Source organism: Drepanopeziza brunnea (assembly GCF_022702325.1).
Source record: "Drepanopeziza brunnea f. sp. 'multigermtubi' strain 214-2 chromosome Unknown ctg12, whole genome shotgun sequence".
In the NCBI taxonomy this organism is placed as follows: domain Eukaryota; kingdom Fungi; phylum Ascomycota; class Leotiomycetes; order Helotiales; family Drepanopezizaceae; genus Drepanopeziza; species Drepanopeziza brunnea.
Genome location: NW_027094075.1, coordinates 2,191,545 through 2,213,212, shown reverse-complemented (window position 1 = coordinate 2,213,212; position 21,668 = coordinate 2,191,545). Strand labels below are relative to the sequence as shown.

The following is a 21,668-nucleotide window of genomic DNA, read 5'->3' as shown; positions in this document are numbered from 1 at the left end:
TGGTTTTCGTTTCACCTCCCTCTTCGACTATCGGTATGTAAGGTATGTTTGTAAGTACGAAGTATGTATGTATGTACTACGTATGTATGTATGTATGTATGTATGCCTGGTGGTTAGGACTGCGTTGCCTTGCCTTGCCTTGCCTTGCCCTGCCCGGCCCTGCCCTGCCCTGCCCTGCCCTGCCGTGCCCGTCTTGGTCCTTTATACAGAAAGTCAGATGTCGGCGTCGTTCGTGTCAGTTCGCAAGCCTCCTCTCAAGCTGGGCGTACACCCGAGCCGAGGGATACAGGATGTGTATGTATGCTAAGCACCGACTACATCGAGGCGAAGAAGAAGGTGGCGATGCTGCTGGTGAGGCTGGTGGTGGTGCTGGTGGTGCTGGTGGTGCTGGTGGAGGCCCTGGGCATATCGATAGTATTGATGATTGGGATAGATAGGGTGGTAAATTGCTATCGTGGGTTCAGCAGTGGCAGCCCGGTATCTTCATTCTTCTCGTCGAGTCGAGCAGCATTCGTTCGTTCGATCGTTCGTCCGTCCCTGGTATCCATCCTTTTCATATTCCATTCCATCTTGGCATCGCATCGCACCGCATCGCATGCAGTATCCGGGTCCCCATTCCACTGCACTCCACTCTGCTTGTCTGCCTCCGATTGCTCGCCTGCCTTCTCGCCTGTTAAACTGCCGACACGAGTCCATTCCCACGCTCCATGCCGATATACCTACATTCCCATTCCCATACTCATTCTCGTCCCCCTTCCCCTTCCCTTCCTCATGCCCACAACCCTCAATACATCCGTGGCACCAAACCCAATTGCGGTGCTGCCAGAGGAGAGAAAGGGACGCCTGAGACTCGCATCCCTGGCCACGAACACGGCCACGACCAAGACCACGACCACGACCACGACCACCGTCTCTCGCTCGCTACTCGTGTATGCGTAACCCGCCGACCGATTCTTTCTTTGATCAAAGGATTGCGGTTCAAGCATCGACGTTGAAAGAAAAAGAGAAAGGAAAAGAAAAAAAAATAAAGGGGAAAATAAAAGGATTGCCGACCTTAACGTCCAGGTCTACACCTCAAGTTCAAGTTCAAAGCAAAAATCAGTCCTCGAGCCGGGCGCCCTTCCCTGCAATCGCGAAACGAACCGACCTGCCTACATACCCATTCCTCCTGCCCACGACACACCAAGAACCATACCCTTCCCATCCAGATTTTGCCTTGCGATAGATACACCAGATAGCCTCATCCATCGCGGCCTTGACAGTCTTTCTGATCCCGGCCAAACTCGACTCGACTCGGCTCGACTCGGCAGCAGAAGCGTTGTTGCGTCTGAGCAAACCCAGTGCGACGGCCGGTCGAAGCCGTACAGAGATCGCGACATTGGCCTGGGGATAGATAGCCTTCGAACATTGCCAGGACGACTGCTCAATCTGACGCTATTGAGGACAACTCAACGGGTCAGAGATACCTCTCCCCCCACCCGCCGTCGTGGCGCGCGAAACCAGCCATGGACTACACTGCATGCAATCTGGTCTACGTTGATCGCACAGCGAGGGAAGACAAGCTGGTGAGCAGAGAAGAAGTGACAGTGGCAGCGTCAACAGATGGGGAAATCAATTCGGATGTCGATGGTTATGCGCTTGTCCGGCCGTCTGGCGCTCTAGATCACAATTTACAAACACTACTTGGTTTCTTCAATGAAGGTATGTCTTGCGACCACCTCCTGTCCATCGGTAGGTATTCTAACCACCCACACACAGTCCATGTCTGCAACTCGGCCAAGTCCTGTATATCCAAACTCTCGGAATTGAACCAATCCTCCATCGTCGATTTGATTCCCACGCTCGTCTTAATCGATATTCCATATGAAGACCAGCTCGCTCGGAGACCCTCGAGGGAGAAACGAACACCATCGCCTTGCTCGAAACAACAGGTCGATGGACTACACGAGGATCCGATAGATCGCGAGGCCTACGGCTTGGATCTCTTGCAGTGGATAGCGTCCGAGATACAGTACCAGAGCCTGTCAAGGCTTGTCGTGCCGGTAGCAGTCGTGTCCATTCCTGAGCAGAATGCCTCGGTCACATCGCGGGGAAGAACAGACTCAAGATCGGAAGCAGAAGGGCAACTGGGCTACACATCTTTCCCTGCAAAGAAACGAGGTGGATTTGGTACCCCGCTCGATCAAACCAGGACCATCAGGTATATGGATCTGGGCGCCGTGGATGTCTTGACGAGTCCTCTGCTGACGGATCGATTGTCGAGTCTGGCAATCCACGCATACCGGGCACATAAGGATGCTCTAAAGGAACATAGGGCATTACTGGAAATGAAGCGAGGAAGGAAACGCTCGTGGGTTGGGGTGGATGATCAGAAGCCCTATGCCTATCTACGTGAAGCCATGGTATCGGGACTGATGGACGGGATCTGCAAGCTTGGGGGGGACGATGAACCTTTTGCCGCGATGAGGATTTCGATCGCTTTTAAGCGTCGCGAGATGGTAGCAGCTGCAGTCGGGTCGTGGCATTTTTCCGCCCACGATTTCACCGACGACGAGCTTCTCCATGCAGCTTTGCTGATGCTGCAGCATACACTTGCCATGCCGGAATTGGAAAAGTGGCGGCTGTCCACCGGTAAGGGAAAGGCGCTTTGGGATTATGTTTCAGATTAATGTGCTGCTTCCCATGCTGACACCCGATACAGAAAATCTTACAGGCTTTCTGGTGGCCAGTCGGTCCGCATACAATGCCTTTGTGCCATATCACAATTTCCGCCACGTCGTCGACGTCCTACAGGCGTGCTTCCACTTTCTTGTCCGACTCGGCCGCTTACCACCGTATCCAGCTTCGAGCGACTCGCCAGCACCTGACCTCTCCCCAATCGCCGCTCTCATACGCCCCTTCGACGCTCTTACGCTTCTCATCACCGCCATCGGCCATGACGTGGGTCATCCTGGTGTCAATAACGCGTTCCTCGTTACGCTTAACGCCCCACTTGCTCAGCTCTACAACGATCGCTCGGTTCTGGAATCCTTCCACTGCGCGGCTTACTCTCAAATCCTCCGGAGACATTGGCCAACGGCTTTCCAAGGGGCGGAGATGAGGCAACTGATGATTAGTTCGATTCTTGCGACCGACATGGGTCTCCATTTCGATTACATGAAGAGATTAGGCTTCTTGCAGGAAAAGTTACATGAGAATGGGGGTACTGATGGTTGGAATGGCAGGTTGCTTGAAGAGCAAAGAACACTGGCTTGTTCCTTGTTGATCAAATGCGCCGATATCAGTAACGTGGTACGTGAACTGAGGCCCCGAGAAGATTCTGGCTAACGAACGCAGGCACGAAAATACGACGTGGCGGCTCAATGGACGATGATACTAACGGATGAATTTTCCCGCCAGGCCGCGATGGAGAGTGACCTCGGGATACCTTCAGCACTTTTTGCGGCGCCCGTGCGCGAGATCATCGAACTTGGGAAGTCCCAGATTGGGTTCATGAACATGTTCGCCATACCTCTTTTCCAAGGAGTCACGGATGTAATGCCGGCAATGGCGTTCTGTGTAGAAGAGCTCCAGCGGAATAAGAGTGGCTGGGAAGGGAAAATCGCAGAGGAGCAAGAAAGGGTGAGAAAGAATAGTGACGACTCGGCTTGGAAGGATGGCAGGTGGTCCCCGCGTTCAATGAGTCCGGCCAAGCCCTCTGATGCCAGCCAGCAGAGGTCAGGTAATTCCATGCTGTCGCCTGACATGGATCTGAGGAAGTCTCTGCTTAGGAAGGGCTCTTTTACAACGAACGCTGTTGCAAAAGATTCAGAAACGCGCCACTCTTCAATCCCGGAGATTTCAATTTCATCTTTGGCCGGGGACTCGACGGATCCATCCTCAACAACAGAAGCCGACTCGGATTCTGGCACCCTGCGGTCTTCAAAACCTCAACTGCAGCTCAGCTTCGGATCATCAGCCAGCGAACCAGAGCTACTTGACGAGTCGGGTGCTGACTCATCACTTGCTGTAAATGGAGAGCCACAAGAAAGAAACGGGATCGTAAAACCCATTCTCGAGACCGGTGCCGAAGTTGTCGATGCCCCCACGCCCTGCGAGCCTAGACCCAAAGAGTCGGAAAAGCAACGGGGTAGCGATGGCACGGGAAGTAGCAACTCGAATGCTGGTGACTGGACCAGCCAGGTAACCAGCGCCACGACTGGCAAGATGCCCCTAAGCCCGTCGACACAAGGAACAAGCATCATGTCCGACTCTGAATCCATCTCCAAACGTGACGACATGAGCTCGTCGAACAGCCAAATTATCACCCCGACAGACACACCAAAGAGAGGCTGCGGTCGTCCATTAAGCAAAGACTCTACGAGGAAGGGGAGCAAGAGCGAGGATGGGGAGGCGAACGAGAATAAGCTTGTGGGGACGGTGATGGAAAAGGAAAGGTTTAGCAAGTTGAGGAAGAAGCCGAGTCGATTTAGGATGAGCTTTTGGAAGAGGAATAAGAGTGCCAGTCCGCCTGTTCCGGCTGGTGGCAAAATTGTGGGTGGAGGGGGTGAGGAGGGCGTAAAAGTCGGGCAATGACAACGACCGAGTGCGCTTTGGAGAAAGTGCAAGGCTGACACATGAACGCTGTGATAGAAGTGGACGATAGACACTTTAATGAGGTGTAGCGATCGATGGACGACGAACGCAACAAGAGGAATGGCAAGGGATGGAGTGAGGTGTAGGATTAGGACCATCGCGCCTTGCGCGAGCTATGTACAAGGCCAGTTATGTCTGGAGGAAAGGACATCACTTGTCCCTTTCTCCGGGTATTCTTGTGGAAAGATGGACAGTATTTATCGGCGCATAGGCAGGCGTTTTCGGCAGTCTCGTCCTGGTTGGGGTGCCGGGGCGTTTCGGATGATCGTGGTTGAATGATAAAGGGGGTTCATGGAACTGGTATTGGTACTGGATGACTGGTCAATGGATCGGATATGGAGCTTGATGCTTGAGGGCCGCATGTTTGTATATGGGCGGCTGCCGATTGTGGCTGCATAGGTTGTGTGGCCGATGCAATGCATAAATGGTTTCGAGGTGGGGAGGGAAAAGGAGAGGAGAGGGAGAAGAGAGCAAAAGGGGAGGGAAAGGCGGATATGTTGGTGTGAATGGAAGGGAACGAATTGCATACATGCATGGCACATAATCCAAAATTAAATGAAATGAAAGTAAGCAAGCAAGCAAGCATCGAGTAAGTGCAAGCACTTGGAAATCTGAAGCCGATATACAAGTAGGCAAGTAAGTAAGTCAACACGCATAATATTGCATTTATGTATGTATGTATGTATGTATGTATGTATGTATGTATGTATGTATATATGTAAATATGCTATACGTAGGTATTTATGCATGCATAGGTAAGATACAAACCAAGTTTATTTACAAGCTCAAAATAACTTCAAAAATGCTGTGGTATACCATTCCCAAAAAAAGAGTTACATATATCTGGGCGTCTTTAATTGCTATCGGGACTCGCTTAATATCTTGACATATAGTTCTAGGATTGGAAACAGCGACAGGCATATCATTCTGTGTATAATAATCATTATATCTTATATGCTTGCTCAAATAGATGCATAAGAAATGGTCTCCTTCTCGGCTCGACTTTGGTACCTCCGCTGAATAGGCGTGTAATTCTGATAGCCTACTGCGGCGACCCTCTTATATTAACCAATCGATATATTTACTATGTATGTATATTGAATCGTTTGCTATAAAGCACTCGACATGGGTCTTGCTTGACTTGACAGCCATATATGATAATGCGTTGAAGCTTGGTCAAACATATTGAAGAGATTGCCATGCTTGTTTTACAAGATCGGATATCTATTAAGCTTACGTGGCTGGTTTTTTCTAATTTGATCGAAAGATCTTGAACATCTGTGACCCAGCAGCTCTTTTTTTTTTCAGGATTTGAAAATTCACGATCTGCGCGCCTGTCCAAGACAGGGCAGCAGAACTCTTTACCTTTGATAGATTATACTTTCTACTACCATAAGCTTTGAATGGTAAATAAAAATCATAACTTTTCAATAGCATGAAATAGCTTATAACTACAAGACGATTTGATTTTATATTCATTATCTGATAGAGTCAATCAAGGCAGAAATATAGAAAGCTGGATTTCGTTTGAGTTTAGAAGAAGTCTAAAAAAAGGAGCGACTTCAGCTTTATCTTTTGTATCTAGGTCTATTAAACACTCGGATTTAAGATTTACGGTTTCAACTGACTACTCCTTTGAACATATAATTGATAAACACCGGCCAATATTGATTTATTTTTTCCCCCGAAGTGTTGACCCTTAGTTTTGGTGTCAAAAGTAGTTTTATGCATTAGCAACTAGTTACCTAATTAGTACTGTATCATGAGAAAAGGAAACACAACCCTGTATCCCTCCCTTCTCGATCCCTGCCTAAAGCTAAGGCCATCTACTACGTATATAAACCATTCTTTACCCCACGAGCACTTGACTGGATGATCTTTCTCCAACATCAATCATGTCATAGCGATATTGAAACCGGAGCAGGAGAGCTACTCAGTAAGTACCTTGGGTGATCACACTTGACAATACAAGATGGCAGAGATCCCCAGCTCCGAGACCAAAAGTCCCTTGGCGAGGTCGAGGTCGAAGCCGAGGCTATACTGTCACCACCACAGTTCAGTTCCAGCCAGCCACTTACCTCTCTATCGTAGAGACGACTCGTTTCGTCGCAGTCCCTTTCGGAATGAAATGCTTTTTTCCCTTCCGGGCAGCTAACTTGATTGCTCTTATTTTGAGATTCTGCCGTGAGACCCAAAATGTCTCGTGACATGGGTCCTCGAAGATCGGACAAGCTCGCAGTATCATTTTCTTGAGTAGTAAAAGCCAAGACGAGGAGAAAAGCCACGAGCAGACTATGCGACAAAGAAGTAATGCACGGCTTGAATACAACACTCAATGTTAATGGGCATCGCCAAAGAAAAACGTAGTTGACGACTCGTGCGGTACTGTATTCAAATTCTCGGCGTCTTTCAGAGGATTTAATTACAAATTAAATTATTAACCACAGGAAGTCTCCGACAACCGATGACCAAATTACTCAATGATTTGGAGGTTGAATTTTGCAAGCCACTTTTGAGTTCTCCTTGAAGCAGTTCTCAATGACCTGCTCACTCCATCCCTGCGAGAGCCGGCAACATATCTTTGGTGGGTTGCTGGCTTCATCGCCTCCTTTCTGGTAGGGCCGACGATATCTCTTTGATTGATTGCTGGCTCTATCGCCTCCTTTCTGGTAGGGCCGACAATGTCTCTTTGGCTAAGTTGCTGGTGCGCTTCTTCTCTAGTAGGGGCGACAATGTCCCTTTGATGGACTGTTGGCTCCATCGCTTCCTTTCTAGTAGGGCCGACGATATCTCTTTGGCTAAGTTGCTGGTGCGCTTCTTCTCTAGTAGGGGCGACAATGTCCCTTTGATGGACTGTTGGCTCCATCGCTTCCTTTCTAGTAGGGCCGACGATATCTCTTTGGCCAAGTTGCTGGTGCGCTTCTTCTCTAGTAGGGGCGACAATGTCTCTTTGATGGACTGTTGGCTCCATCGCTTCCTTTCTAGTAGGGCCGACGATATCTCTTTGGCTAAGTTGCTGATGCGCTTCTTCTCTAGTAGGGGCGACAATGTCCCTTTGATCAACTGCTGGCTCCATCGCCTCCTTTCTAGTAGGGCCGACGATATCTCTTTGAGCAATCCCACCAGCGATGCACTTCCCACCATTGAAAGCCGCACCAGCAGCAGCCTTCCAAATCGCCGTAACATCAGTGATCATATCTTGGGTAAAGAAGAGCCTGCAATCAGCTTCCGTTCTGACGAATTGAGCGGGGAGTCCGTCATCGATGTTGCTAGGAGCAATGGTGTCACGAATATTGAGGCCAGCTACGGAAGAGCGGTTCATTGGCAAGCTGGTGATCTTGCGTAGAATAGCTGCTTGGGCTTCGCTGGCATTGTTGAGGGCATCTTGAGAATAATTAAGAACATCTTCCCAAAGAAAGCTTTGGGAGCCTTTGACGCCGCCTACGGTTTGCATCGGGCCCGGCTGAGGGCGGCCTCCCATGACGACAGATTTAACGCCAGCTGAGCTCCTCATAAATTCCTCAAAAAGATAGCACGTAGATCCGCAAAAGCCTTCTGTTAGCATGATGATATTTTCAGTCTCGAATGGTTGTGTGAAATTAGTTCTGCTTCCATAGCCAGTGACGTCGGTCCCGAAGCCGAAAGTCGCGTTGCTGGTCAAAGGATCGTTCCAGTTCCAGCGCATGAGCTCGGTGTAGTTGACGCCGTCAATGACTCTGGGCCCAAACTTTGCCTGGAAGGACTCGAATGGTTGGTTGCTGATGTTGTAGTCGTATCGGTAGTTGAAAAATATCCTCGCTTGATTGATTTCGTCTTCCGAGGAGTTGGCGAGATCAAAGTCTGCGGATTCTGCGGAGTAAATCTCGGAGATGGCCGTAAGCGTGTCGCTCTTTCTCAAGCGGCTGTTGCCGCCCTGGTCTATGGTTGGGAAGAGCTGTCGGAAAAGATCATATGCTACCACTCATAGATTAGAGGTGCTTCAAAATTGTCGTCTGGACAGAAGAGAATTACCGTGGAAAATCAATCCACCACCGTTGGCACTGAGGTCGATAACGAGTTTAGTCTTGCCGGCAGCCTTAGCAGCAGCAAAGAAGTTCTGGATGACGCCCTGGAATTCGAGGGGGGAGTTGGATTCGAAAGAGAGGACGCCGAGCACTGCTACATCTTCGAAGCCCTCCCCATCAAGGTAGTAGCCGGAGACACTGGTGTCGTTCGTGATGAGAACAGGCTCCGGGTAGCCGAAAACAGTGACAACTTCAGTTGACACCTCCTCCTCCTCTCCGCCATCGACGGGCTCATCGGTCACCTCGGAACCAGTGCAGAACTTATTGTAAAACGATGCTCCGTCCGTGACTCCGACGAATGATCCCAAGACGGTGGCGACGTTCTCTGTGACCAGATTGGTCCCGTTTGCGAATTCGAATGTCGTATTGGGCCCTGGATAGGTGAATCTGGAAGCCTATGAGAAATGTGAAATTTCCTGATGGGATGAATTCCCTTACCGCGTGCGCCCACCATCCGCAAAGTAACCAGTTCCCGAATCAACTGCAAAGAAGGCTTTTTCGAAGAACATAGAGTTGTAAGCTGCATCCGGATCATGATGGAGGGAAGAAGCGAAGATGGTATCGGCAACATATTTGGAAGCCTCTACTCCGTTGATCTTGGAGACGACGGAAGCCGTTGATGGAGACGAAATAACATCCTCTTGACATCAATCAGCAAGCTCTCAATACAGCCCTTGAAATCCGCTCACCGTAAAGCTTGATCACGGGAAGAGAAGTTCCGTCTTCACTGATCGAAACGAGGGATCTCTGGCGGCCGAATTTGAATGCCTTGGTGTACGCATCCGGATACAACAAAAAATGGCCATCGTGTGACCTTGCAAATACCTGGTATAAGTCCTCTTGGAATTCTGTCGCGGGGTCAGTATATCCGTCCGCGATCACGAACCTCTATCCCGTACTGTATTCGTTTGCGTATTTATTGTTCTCCAAATTCGACTTCACCGAAGCGAGATATCCAAGTGCGTCGTGAGGAGGGTAGAAGTAATCGGCGGGGGGGTTCTTTTTCCAGGCCAAATCTTAGACAATTTCAGTAATTGGAAATTTTAGTGATCTCTATACCATGCATACCGCTCTGCCAATCCATGTACGGTACCATGGCATCAACCAACATAATGGCAGCGGTCTTATTCAAGGGCACAGAGTTCAAGCAGTCGTGCGCCAATTCAGCCGCAACGGTCGGAGTATCTGTGTATCGCATCGTCAGTCTCTCAGCCAGCCAGCCTCTTATATACCACATCACGTACCATTAGGAGAAGCAGCTATCTGAGCCGCAGCCAAGCGGCTGACAACAGCACAGGGCGGCTCAGAGGCCGAGGGAGGCGTGGTAGTCGGCGTCGCTGCTGCTGCCGTTAGGAGAAGAGTGGTGGGGATGGCGTACTTCATCGTGAACGAGGGTGATGATGATACGAACTGTCAAAGAAGGGAGTTCCATATCCGGATGGAAAGGCGAGAACGTCGCATAAAGCCAAAGAGATTATGTCTTGCCATACTATTCGCCAAGATGGTAGGAGCGGGATATAATATTTAAACTTTATAAAGAGCGCCATGAGATGATGAGATTTTGTTGTTGTTACTTATTTATTAACGTCGGGTGGGTATCCAAAACGCAATGCTTGGACCCTAAACCTTTTTATAAAGTACGGCGACGTGCTACTACGTACATAAAGGAATTACAATAAAGTATCATCTCACCGAGAGTAAAAAATTCGTTAAAGAAAACCTTTTGTTTAAAAAGTAAATGATTTATAAACTTTGTAAAAGCAATTCATAATTTGTGCACCGAGTTTTCTTTCGTAAACTGTCTAATACGTATGGCCTTACGAGCAACCTCAATCCATATAAGTATGATTTTATTTTTATTTTATCTTGAGGCTAAACAGGCTTGCGTTCGTAGCCTTTATATAAAGCCGGTGTATTTGCAAAACGCTTTTTCGAAAGCGCAATACCTTGTTTTCAACTAATCGAACTAAGTCTTTCCTGTTCTCTTGGTCTTTTCGATCGGTATGCCCGTTAAGTATAGATCGTAGTCGGCGTAATATTCGAAAACAAGGAGAAAGGAGGTTCGGAACCGCCGGTAAAAGTAGATCTCCTCGAAGAGACGTCACATATCGATGATTCAACTTTGGCTCTCTAAACTCTTTGCCGCAAGAGAGAGCTAAAGGTTCGTAAGAGGCACCTCATATAGGTTAAGAATCGTGGCGTCCTATAAGTTGATGAGAGTGGCTTCGTTGCGTTCATATCGTATTTTCGTAGGTCGAAGTCAATTTCCTTTACCGAATATACAACTAGAAACTTCAAAGCGGCATTGATAGAAGTGGATGCGATCGATATGTCCGATTTACTGTTTTATAGTAGTATTATAATGTACTCTATCTGTAATACAAGTAGAAGAGGATAGGTGCCTAGTATATTTGTTTGCTCACGATCGTCTCGTATACGGTGAATTAGCGAAGGAGGTGATAGTAGAGTTAGGAATATTAAAGGAGGTGGCGCTTATTGCAGCTTGCGCCTTGGCAAGCAGTCAAGCCACACCTTTCAGCTAACATTCAGTGACTGATGCGCGTGCGCAACCGGATAGATTACGGATGCTTCTCAACCTAAATGTTGCGGATTCGCTTTACGTATTGGTAATCGTATTCTGTCCAAGTCAATTTGTTTTGCCGAGATTTAGAAACTTTAGAGCGGCGTGGAGGGAACCGGGTGCGATACCGTATGTGTGCATTCTGGCCTCATGACGGTTTGATCGATCGTCTCCTGCCACTCAAGCCTTTTTCGCAGCATCCCCATCAACACCACCCTGTGCCATCCATACGAGGTACGTCCTACATTTTCCAGCCCAAACCGCCAGGCTCGGTACTCTCCATCCAAATACCTGCCCAACACCTCCACTAGGACCGCAAGGCACGAATTGCGTGGCTCCCAGCCCCTTGAATTCCTTCTGCTTGAAGACTCCCTCCTTGCCCGCGAGATCAATACCAATACTCGTGCCCAAGGGCTGAACCGAGTTCTGAACGTCTATCACGCTGCCGTTGCTGAACGAGGCGACGTCCCCGATGGCGTAAACACCCGGGAAGGGCGTTCGGCACGTCTTGTCTGCATTAACGTGCTTTGAAGCGGTAAGCCATGCTGGTGGGAGGAACGAGGAGTTGGGCTTTGCGCCTGTGGCATCGATAAACACGTCCACAGTCTTAGTTGCACCGTCAGAGAGCGTAACTGTGGTCGTGCCGTCTGGATTCTTCTCAGTGGACGAGACTTTGACATCATTATTGACCGTCTTGACGCCGTAATTTGCGAGTTGCTTGGCAGCGGATGCGCTGTTTGCTGGGAGAAGCTTTGGGAGAAGACGCGAGCTGCCGGAGAAGATAGTGATATCGATGCCGGTGAACTGCGCACCAATCTCACCCGCGGTCTCGACACCGACTGCACCGCCTCCTGCAATGAGGACGGATTTTGCGGACGCAAGAGCGTTTACAAGGGCGCGAATCTCGGACTTGAGAGCTTCGTCGGAGTTATTCAACGCCCAGACTGGACTGGCATAGTGGGATCCCGTCGCAATGACCAGAGTGTCGTACTTGATCTGCTCGCCGTTGCTGATGGAGACCGTCTTCGAGGCGGCATCAACGTCAGTTGCTTTTCCATGCACGAGCGAGAACTGAGTACCGTATGAGGCGAATGCCGGAGAGATAGGCAAGAATACTTTCTCTTCGGGGATGAGAGTTTCGGAGACGATAAGCCGGGGAGCGGCGATGTTCCAGAAGAACTCATTGTTTGGAGTCACAATTGTGACGCGGTAAGTTGTTGAGTTGAGCTTTGAGAGTTTAGGGACGACATGGCGGAGGAGGTAATGAGCGGAATTGAGGCCAGCGTGGTGGCCGCCGAGGATGAGGATCTCGTGTGTTGACATTGTGACGATGTCGAAGTTTTATTTGAAGGGGGGAAGAGGAGAAGGTCGATATAGGGAATCTCGAGGCAATCGTGATCTGCCGTAGGTATGAAGCAGTATCACTTGCTATTGCCGATCACGTGTCACGGCCAAAGAATATTATCAGAGCCCGCATTTCCCTGGCTGCTCTGGAACGATAAAATATATTAATGAGTACCGGTATGTGATGATGGTCTGTAAACAAAAAAAATATTAATTGAAGAAAGAGAAAAAAAGATACCGTGTACCCTGGTCATCGCGAGACATAGATTATCTTGCGTAACGTCTGATAATGTTTCCTTTAGCCGGCGAAGGGTTTAAGAAAAGGATAAACACCTGTGATTCATGGTCTTTGAACATCACGACCAGGATATTCCAACTAATGATCTCCACAGAACTCTCCGATATCAATTGCTGCAGTGCATAAGCTGCATCTCTTATGACTCTGCACATATTTAGAGAGTGCATGAAAAAAGAACGATGTGAACTTCTTCAAAAACAGCTCCATACGTAGTGTTCTCTTTCACCCACACATTTTCGCATCCACACAGCTCAAGATGCTGGGTATCATTTACAGACGCCCATTCGTCGGTCGTGATCTCACGGCTTTTAAAATGACGTTTCCCAGTTCCAGTTCTCCATAACTCCAAAGCCAATACACACGAAATGTGGATCTGAAGGGCCAGACTACAACCCAGGCTCCAAAATGATAGTCGATAGACCGTATGCCGGCCGCTGGGAAGCCTCCCAAGCTCACGCAATAGCATCAACCTCCATCTTATCTCCAGCTTCCTTGGCCGACTTTGTCTTGGCTTTTGTAGTCTTGGGCGCATCTGTAGAGTCTGTTGGCAACTTCTCGATTTTTGTATCTTCATCTTCAAAATCCACTTACCAGTCATTTCAACCTCTCCCTCGTCCTTCATGGCCTGCTCCAAGGCTCTTCTCCTTGCATTGTTCTTTGCCTTCTCAACCTTCCTCGCCTTCTTGCCTGACAGAGGTGCTAGAGGTCCGCTCGTTGGGTGCAGAACACTGCTCCTGGCTGTTCCCCTGGGGTTCTTGGAGATGCCATTTGTTGCGCTGCGCTTTTTGACTTTGGCACGTCCGGCAGTCTTGCGCTGTTTGTTGGGGACGTTTGGATTTCCTCTTGAAGGCATTGCGGCGGTGTTGTGGCGTCGTTCTGGTGATGTGTTGCAAGAGTTGACCCTCGAAACTTATAAATTTGAATTTCCAGGCGTTGTGTCTTAGCGCGGGGTTTGCCAAGTCTTCGTCACTCTCCAATTCCATCCCGCCCAGGACCTACTCATTGCCTCGCAACAACAATAACATCTCGACGGCGACCACGACTACGACTACGACTACTACATCACGAACTTTACGCAACTCTCCCTCTTTCTATTTACATCGATACTGATCACCTACCTCCGCCATGTCTTGGGCAGGTCCGTCTTCAACTCCGCGCATCAATCCACCCACTGACACCCGCAGGCTTCAAAAAGAATGTCAACCGGGCCACAACCCAGGTTATGATGAAGACAGGCCATGTCGAGAAAACCAATGATCGAGACTATGAAGTTGAGGAGAGACGGTACCGGACTATGGAATCGGCGTCGATGCGGCTGCAGAAGGAGGCGAAGGGATATCTAGACTCCCTACGAGGTACGGTCATCGCGCCAGCAGATTAGGGCAGTGACTGATGTATGCAGCTATGACGGCCTCACAGATGCGCATTGCGGAGACCATCGATGCTTTCTACGGCGATGCGGGGGCGAAGGATGGAGTGAGCAGAAGTTACAAGCAGGCTGTTGAGGATTTGGATGCAGAGACTATCAAGGCGCTCGATGGACCATATCGGTATGTCGGGACTTGGGGTTGCTGGGTGTATCTGACGTTAGTAGTACGACTGTCTTGGACCCTATATCAAGATTCTGCGCATATTTTCCAGACATCAACGAATGTACGTACACCCTCTTCTTTGCATACCCGACTGACGGGAAGCAGGCATCAAGAAGCGCAACCACAAACTCATAGATTACGATGCTATGCGAGCAAAGGTCAAGAAACTCGTCGAGAAGCCTGATAAGGACGTAACCAAGCTCCCACGTGCAGAGAAGGAAGCCGAGATGGCGAAGGCAGCATACGAACAACTAAACGAGCAACTATCCACCGAACTCCCTCAGGTCATCGACCTCCGGGTACCGTATCTCGACCCCTCCTTCGAAGCGCTGGTCAAGATCCAACTGCGGTTCTGTGCCGAGGCATACTCGCGGATGGCGCAGGTGCAGCAGTATTTGGATGCCGATACGAGAGAGCAGTATGCGCAAGGACAACTGGATTCGAGGGTTGAGGAGGTGCTACAGGAGATTCGGGAGTTGAGCATCAGTGGGACGGTTTAGAAGAGAGGAGTAAGAGGTGTAACGCATAGCACGGAGTACGGGGTTCTAGAGTTGTTAATGAAGACGAGGCTTCCACCAATGTATGAGATACTTGTACTTTGGTCAAATATGAAATGTCTGTGATTTTTACTTCCTGGCGGGGGTAAGTATAAAACTTTTCTTGGGGTCCACTGAACGAACTAGAGGTATCTGGGGGGATTTGGTCGTGTATTTCGTTCCTGGATCCGCCTCCCATCATCTACAGTACCGGTAGTAGTAGATTTCGCTTACCTTTCGCTTACCGGCCGGCAAACAATTTACTTACTTTAGACAAGTGGTTTTTCCCTTGAGGCAGGTATCAATCGGCGAAAAGTCATGATGGGCTCCAAGGCTCCATGGCTCAAGCTCACACTCGACGGACTGTGAGCACCATCTTGACACTAGCCGATTGATACAACTACCGGTATACAACTACTACGTATAAGCCTGTTACGTAGTATATCTACGAAAGTGGAGAGGAGCAGGTACGAAAACCTATTCAGGTACGGGTAGAAGTAGGTTGTAAACTGAAACCTCGAAGTGGGCCGAGGGCACCAAGCTTGAACTTTCAGTTGAGTTCCCGGGAAAAGCTAAGTATTCAATTAGGTTTGTTAACTGGAGCCCCAGGTGATCCCGGTCGCAATGGGTTTCCTGGTGAGCTTTGCCTTTTTGAGGGGGTGGGAGGGCGGAAGGGGGGGGTTTTTCTTTTTTTTTTATTCTTTTTTTTTTCTTCCTTTTCCTTTCGAGAAGGGCGTAAGGCCCCCCGAATGACTCTTCAGGGCAACGGGCAACGCCGTCTGACAAATCGAGTCAGTACCGCTTTCTGCTATATCGCTATAATGTAACTTCTCTTTGTCTATATTGTATAGCTTAAATCATATCATCTCTTTCACCCGGAAAATCTTCTTACTGTAGTACAGTAAAAAAGTAAAAAGTCGACCATTGTTTGCGAAAAATCAAAAATCAAAAATCAAAAATCAAAAATCAAAAATCAAAAATCAAAAATCAAAAATCAAAAATCAAAAATCAAAAATCAAAAATCGAAAATCAAAAACGCCCAGATCATCAGCCTCGCCGCCAAGTGCAGATCCGCAGGGACCACCAAAAAATGTCGATCCCACCAACTCCTCCAACGACCACACGCAAACAGCGCCGGCAGCAACAACAACTGAAGCTCGACTTCCAAGCGACTCTCACCCCCTCAGATACAAACTCAGATCATGATTCAGACTGCCTCACCATTCGCCTCGCTCTCCAGTCTTCAATGGCGCAACCAATCCGCCTTCTCGTCTGCTCAATAGGCAACCGAGGACCCTACATCAACACCCTCCACTCCGCCGCCCACACCGTCCTGGACACCCTCGCGAGCTCGCTCGGCTATCCCGGCTTTCAAAGGAGCGCCAAACACGGCAACGGGCTCATCTCTGCCGGCGGAGAATTCACCCTGTGGCAGTCGAGCTCGCTGATGAACGTCTCGGGCGTGGGCGTTTCGCGTGCGTGGAAATCCTTCGTGGCGGAATCGAGGAATCAGGAGACCAAGCTGGTCATCGTACACGACGAGCTCGAGCTGGCGCTGGGACAGGTTAAAGTCAAGGCGGGCACTGCGAGTCCGAAGGGTCATAACGGGCTGAAGAGCATCAATGAGTGCTTGAAGGGGGAGGCGTATACGAGGATCGGAGTGGGGATTGGACGACCGCTGAGTAGGGACCGGGAGGATGTGAGTGCGTTCGTCTTGAGGAAGATGACGGGTGCGGAGAAGAGGAGTGTTGAGGGGACTGTGGGCGCTGTGGAGATGGAGCTGAGGAGGTTGGTGCAGGGCTGAAGAGGAGGGAGAAGGTATGAAAGCAGAATCATTGGATTATTCCAAGGCTCGTTTGGGAGACCCAGATCCGACAGGCTGGATGAGAGCTTGAATGATTTGGAATCGGGACCCCCGAGCTGCTTTGTATCCGGATGAGCCCATACAGTCAGTACATGCTCTCTGCCCGACACATATGCAAACCGGCTGGCCGGATGATAGGATCGATATGGAAGATGGGGCCATATCAAGATCATCGCCGGCTTGGATGGCGGAGTCTTCGGCATATGTAAAAAATGTAAGGAGGAATCCGGTGGACTGGAGACATCGCGTCTGGTGTCCCAGGAAAGGCTGTATGAAAACTATGTATGTACCATATTGTATATATACTGGCGATGGCTCTTTCAATGATACCCCGGGCTGCTGCCCTTTCGACCTGTCAATGCGCATGTTCTGAATTCTTTCAGATATCTGCTCTTAGCAGGGTGCCTGTCCATGATGTTTTTCCCCACACGTGTAGAGTTTCTTTAGATCGTGTCGAAATGCTACCTTCATTCCTAGTATTCTCTCTACTACTGACGTGAACTTTTTCGCTAGTTCTATATCAGAAGTCAGTCTACCGTTCCCTGAGATCTAGCCACCTTCGAGGCACCCATACACATAGTCAACGTATCATTCTCCGTTGTCCATTACTTCTTCTCACTCCACTTCCTACGTTCTCATTCAAACCTTCCCGTTCTTCCTATCCTCAATCACCCTCCACTGCACCACCTTCAAAACATTGAATGCCGTCCGTAGAATCGGCGCCTCCACGCCCAACATCTCCGCATGCCTCACCATACCCCCAAGAATCGGATAAATCTCCAGCGGATTCCCCTTTTCCAAGTCCACCTGCATACTCGGCCTGAAATTGCTCGTCGGAGGCGTCTCCCTAATGGTCTTCGCAATCATATCCTCCTCAAATACAAACCCCTTCGCCTTCGTAACCTCGTGAATCTCCTGCAGTAGCGGCCTCAGAAGCGTGTCCATGCCCCCAGCGTCCTGCAAGCGGCCGACGTCGCAGCCAGTCAGCGTGCACAGGGTGTTGAAAGCGCCGTTCCAGAACAGTTTGCGCCAGCGGTAGTACTGGATGTCCTCGGCGTAGACGCACAGCCGGGGGCCCCCGGCGGCATAGACCTCGACGAAACGCCGCGCCTGCGCCTCCTGGACGTCGCGCGGGAGGCCGGCGTGGAAGTGCGCGCCGAGCCAGATCTTCTCGGGGCTCTCGTGGTAGACGTCGTTGGAGCGGATGCGCGTCTCGATGTAGCTGACGCCCGACATGACGGTGCAGCGCGGGAAGGCCTCGATGAGCGGGAGCTCGATGTCGATGCCGTTCTGGATGAGCACGATGGCGGTCGTGCCGGGCGTGACGACGGGGGAGATGATCTCGGGGACGGAGTACACGTCGGGCAGGGCTTTCAGGGCCACGACTACGTAGTCGTACGGGGCGCCCTTGACGGCCGCATCTTCGACGCTGGAGGCAACTTGATAACATCATCAGCTTTTGCACTATGGTGTGGAGAGGTGGCTTCCTTACTCGTCGTCGGTCGCCAGCCAGAAATCTTGCCGTGATCCGCAGAGTCGATCTCAAAGCCCTTCTCGACGACGACTTGGTAGTTCGAGCGCAGGACGGCCGTGACTTTCGCTTGCTTGGACTTCTCTAGCACGAGCGAGGAGATCGTCCCCACCCCGCCGCTGCCAATGAGACAGATATTCAGCATAGTAGTGATGATATAAGCACGTTTGTGGAGAGATGCGCACAATATGAAAGAAGAGACTGGCGGCGGCTAGAAAATATATACGACTGTAGTAGGTAGATAATTTGGTCACGTGTGGTCAGATAAGCGAAGCTCCGGCTCTGGCCGAGTGGAATGACGGAGGAAAAGGAAGGTGATGCCGAGGGCCGGGGCAGAGCCAGCGTAGCTTGAATATAGCCCTCGATGTATGTATGTTTAATAATGATAGTCTTCCAGGAGACTGGTGTTTGATTTGGGAGTTGACTTCTTCCGTATGGTCATCTGATCTAGGAAGTGGACTGTTGTTTACCTTTGGCGAGCTTAATGTTCGCTTGAATAACCCATCCCTTGAAGGACGAGCCATGCTAGGTGAGCTGTCCTCGGCCTGCCTTTTTTCAATTGGCAATGCGTCTGTGCTACTGTTCGAACAACAGACTGCAAGTGATTGAACTAGGTATGGCCTCTGGGAAATCCAACAAATGTTCATGGGAAGAAATTTCAAAAAGATGTACTCCTTCGCTGTTGGAAAATGAACATTTTTTTATTATCTAGATGACTCCATCCGTGCCACTGGTCCAGATCTCGTCTACGCATACCTGTGTATCGGCGGATTGCTCCGCCGGTCCACGAACGCCGGCGCAGCATACGCAGGAGGGGGACCATGAGATTGCTGTCCCATGGGCTGTGGTGGCATTGACAGCGCCTTACTTCTCTTGCTCTTCCGACAGCAACTTAGTATCGCACATGCCAGCAGCAGCAAAGTCAGACTGCCCAGACCAGTCGCCAGCCCAATGACCAGATTCCGATTCCTATCGACCCAGGATGAGGACGAGGGGGAGCCGTTACCAGACGAGCTCTCGTTGCCGCAAATCCCACGGCTACAAGTTCCCCCGTCACACGGAGTTCCATCGAGTAGGTCACTGGTCATGTCCACACAGAATTGTGAATTCACTCGGGGAGAGCATCGCAGTTGACAAGAATCGGCATCACAGGCACTTGTGAAGTTGCTGCTTGTCCCCTGTATCACCACGGCTTGACACTGAAGATCCCGGCTGGTGCATTGTCCTTCAGCGCAGAAGAGGCCTCCGCTATCTCCGCAAGAGTCTCCGTTCGGTTGATACACGTCAGTTGGGCAAGTTCCAGCGGATCCGGTGCACGTCTCTTCAATATCACAAGATCCCTTGCTTTCTCGGCAGACAGTTCCTGAAGATGCGAACTGACAGCCGGAGCAGCAAGCTTCATTAGCATCATCACAGACCGCGTTGTCGCGGTATTGACACGTAGTCGGATTACAACAAGAGTTGGCTCCGCATTCTTCCTCGCGCCCACAATCACATTGCTCCCCTGCCTCGACGAGTCCGTTGCCACATTCAGCCCCGTTAAGATTCGGAAGATCGACGTTGTCAACAAGACATCGCGAACGGACCATGTTGCTGCCCAATCCAGAACAGATATTTCCGATCGTGCATGGTGAGAAATCGGTCATGGATCTCGAGGAGCTCGGATTCATGAGATACTGGGCACCGGCATCACATCCCGAAGCACTGACCGGACAGCACTGTTGCAAGCTTTCAGAGAGTTCACACTGTCCCGCGTTACAATCGTGGACCGCTCCGAAGATGTGAGCGGTTTCGTGCCTAGCAAGTCAGCAAGCGAGGGCTATTGGGGGACGGTTCCGCTTACGCAAAGACTTGCCATTCTCCAGGAGATCTCACAACAACATTAGCTCCGGTGACTGACTGGCCCCCGGATTCCCGAAGTCTCGATACACAAAGCTGACCGAGCCACGCAAGGCCCACTGTACCTCCGTAACCACAAGTGGTCATCATCGTCCAATACGCATTATCATCGTTACGCTCTCCTCGCCATTGCGAAAATGACTCCAGGGTCGACTCGATATCTCCGTTCGTGGGGCACGCCGCATTCCACGGGGCCGAATCGGCTGCTGTAGCTGGGCAAGCAGCATCGCTAATCGTCAAATTTTGCAAGCCGAGGGTGACGTTGAAGGTTCGTTCATACACATCCGATGCGGCGTTAACCATGGCGATCAAGTTGTCGCGAACAGCAGCTGTGCTCTCAAAGGCGGCAGTGTAGGAGCAATCCGTGGCTATCCCAATGAGCGCGACTCGTCCCGATGTCGGACAGCCGTCCGTACTCCCGATCGTATCTCGCAAATTTTCAAATATCGAGGTGTCTCCAGTGAAGATCTGCCGATTGGCGAGAGATCCTCGGGACGCGCTATTCCATGAGATTTTCGGCTCCGGTTTCCCGAAGATGGGATTGTCCGGTCCAGAGTTGAAGCTGAGCTCGTCGGCTGGACATCGAGAAATTACAGAGTCCCGCTTCCGTTCTCCCGCTGAGACCATATCCGAGTCCCGGTAAACGACCATCCGCTCTTCTGTGATCTCGACAGGATCAAAGTCTACATCTCGCTTGATCCGCAGGTAGCTGGACCGCGGCTGGATGTGATGATGGTCTCCCCAGACACTGAAGACTCCTTCGAGGAGTGGCGAGGATCCATCCCTCTTCACATAGATTCTAGCCCACCCGGCTCGCTGCCAGTTCCCGGAAGGCTCGGGAACCCAAGCTGAGCCTTTGAACACCTTGTGCTCCTGCCGTTCGATCGGTCTGGAGTCTCGGACGATTCCCTGGCCGTCTAAAACCTGGACGTGCGCGTCCTTTCCTAGGATGTTGCGGTTGGGCTCCAGGATTAGTTTGACAGCTTGGTCATTGCCTTCGAGGGCGAAGGTGATGTCGAAAGAGGAATCGCTATTGATCTTATGCGCATGAGTGTTGATTAGCGGGTTGTGAACCCCGAAAACACGATGGATCTGGTCCCGGGCTTCTGATCGTGCTGCCGCGATGCGTTAGCCAGACTCTTCGGGTGATGCGAAAGCTGTGATGTAGAGCATACATACCATTGATGATGGACGCCTGGAAAAGGGCAAGGATCACAAGATGGGCGGCACGGAATGGTTTCATATTATTATTATTTTTTAAAATTTTTATTTTTATTTTATCTTCTCGTTAAAATAAAAACCTGCCAGAGAGAGGCAGGTCAGA

At 50.2% G+C, this 21,668-nt stretch overlaps 8 protein-coding genes across 8 annotated transcripts; 3 read left to right on the top strand and 5 right to left on the bottom strand.

The window, feature by feature from the left end:
• Positions 1-1,505: 1,505 nt before the first annotated feature.
• Positions 1,506-4,575, top strand: L3040_007327 (uncharacterized protein; the record flags this gene model as incomplete). Its single annotated transcript, XM_007288828.2, has 4 exons — positions 1,506-1,701; positions 1,759-2,631; positions 2,702-3,291; positions 3,337-4,575. 4 exons carry the CDS (start codon positions 1,506-1,508, stop codon positions 4,573-4,575), a joined length of 2,898 nt encoding a protein of 965 aa, XP_007288890.2.
• Positions 4,576-7,108: 2,533 nt separating this feature from the next.
• L3040_007326 (uncharacterized protein) lies at positions 7,109-10,082 on the bottom strand (the record flags this gene model as incomplete). The annotated part of the gene is made up of 7 exons (XM_066156236.1): positions 7,109-8,589; positions 8,647-9,086; positions 9,138-9,339; positions 9,389-9,547; positions 9,599-9,715; positions 9,768-9,884; positions 9,944-10,082. 7 exons carry the CDS (start codon positions 10,080-10,082, stop codon positions 7,109-7,111), a joined length of 2,655 nt encoding a protein of 884 aa, XP_066011037.1.
• Positions 10,083-11,460: 1,378 nt separating this feature from the next.
• Positions 11,461-12,603, bottom strand: L3040_007325 (uncharacterized protein; the record flags this gene model as incomplete). The annotated part of the gene is made up of 1 exon (XM_007288826.1): positions 11,461-12,603. The coding sequence occupies one exon, from the start codon at positions 12,601-12,603 to the stop codon at positions 11,461-11,463; it is 1,143 nt and encodes a 380-aa protein (XP_007288888.1).
• Positions 12,604-13,374: 771 nt separating this feature from the next.
• Positions 13,375-13,775, bottom strand: L3040_007324 (uncharacterized protein; the record flags this gene model as incomplete). The annotated part of the gene is made up of 2 exons (XM_066156235.1): positions 13,375-13,454; positions 13,514-13,775. The coding sequence occupies 2 exons, from the start codon at positions 13,773-13,775 to the stop codon at positions 13,375-13,377; spliced, it is 342 nt and encodes a 113-aa protein (XP_066011036.1).
• A 272-nt stretch (positions 13,776-14,047) lies between these two features.
• L3040_007323 (uncharacterized protein) lies at positions 14,048-15,014 on the top strand (the record flags this gene model as incomplete). Its single annotated transcript, XM_007288824.1, has 5 exons — positions 14,048-14,060; positions 14,107-14,277; positions 14,325-14,472; positions 14,517-14,575; positions 14,620-15,014. 5 exons carry the CDS (start codon positions 14,048-14,050, stop codon positions 15,012-15,014), a joined length of 786 nt encoding a protein of 261 aa, XP_007288886.1.
• Positions 15,015-16,140: 1,126 nt separating this feature from the next.
• Positions 16,141-16,854, top strand: L3040_007322 (uncharacterized protein; the record flags this gene model as incomplete). The annotated part of the gene is made up of 1 exon (XM_007288823.1): positions 16,141-16,854. The coding sequence occupies one exon, from the start codon at positions 16,141-16,143 to the stop codon at positions 16,852-16,854; it is 714 nt and encodes a 237-aa protein (XP_007288885.1).
• A 699-nt stretch (positions 16,855-17,553) lies between these two features.
• Positions 17,554-18,590, bottom strand: L3040_007321 (uncharacterized protein; the record flags this gene model as incomplete). Its single annotated transcript, XM_066156234.1, has 2 exons — positions 17,554-18,353; positions 18,407-18,590. 2 exons carry the CDS (start codon positions 18,588-18,590, stop codon positions 17,554-17,556), a joined length of 984 nt encoding a protein of 327 aa, XP_066011035.1.
• A 1,038-nt stretch (positions 18,591-19,628) lies between these two features.
• L3040_007320 (uncharacterized protein) lies at positions 19,629-21,587 on the bottom strand (the record flags this gene model as incomplete). The annotated part of the gene is made up of 4 exons (XM_066156233.1): positions 19,629-19,949; positions 20,032-20,242; positions 20,289-21,459; positions 21,524-21,587. The coding sequence occupies 4 exons, from the start codon at positions 21,585-21,587 to the stop codon at positions 19,629-19,631; spliced, it is 1,767 nt and encodes a 588-aa protein (XP_066011034.1).
• Between the last annotated feature and the right edge of the window lie 81 nt (positions 21,588-21,668).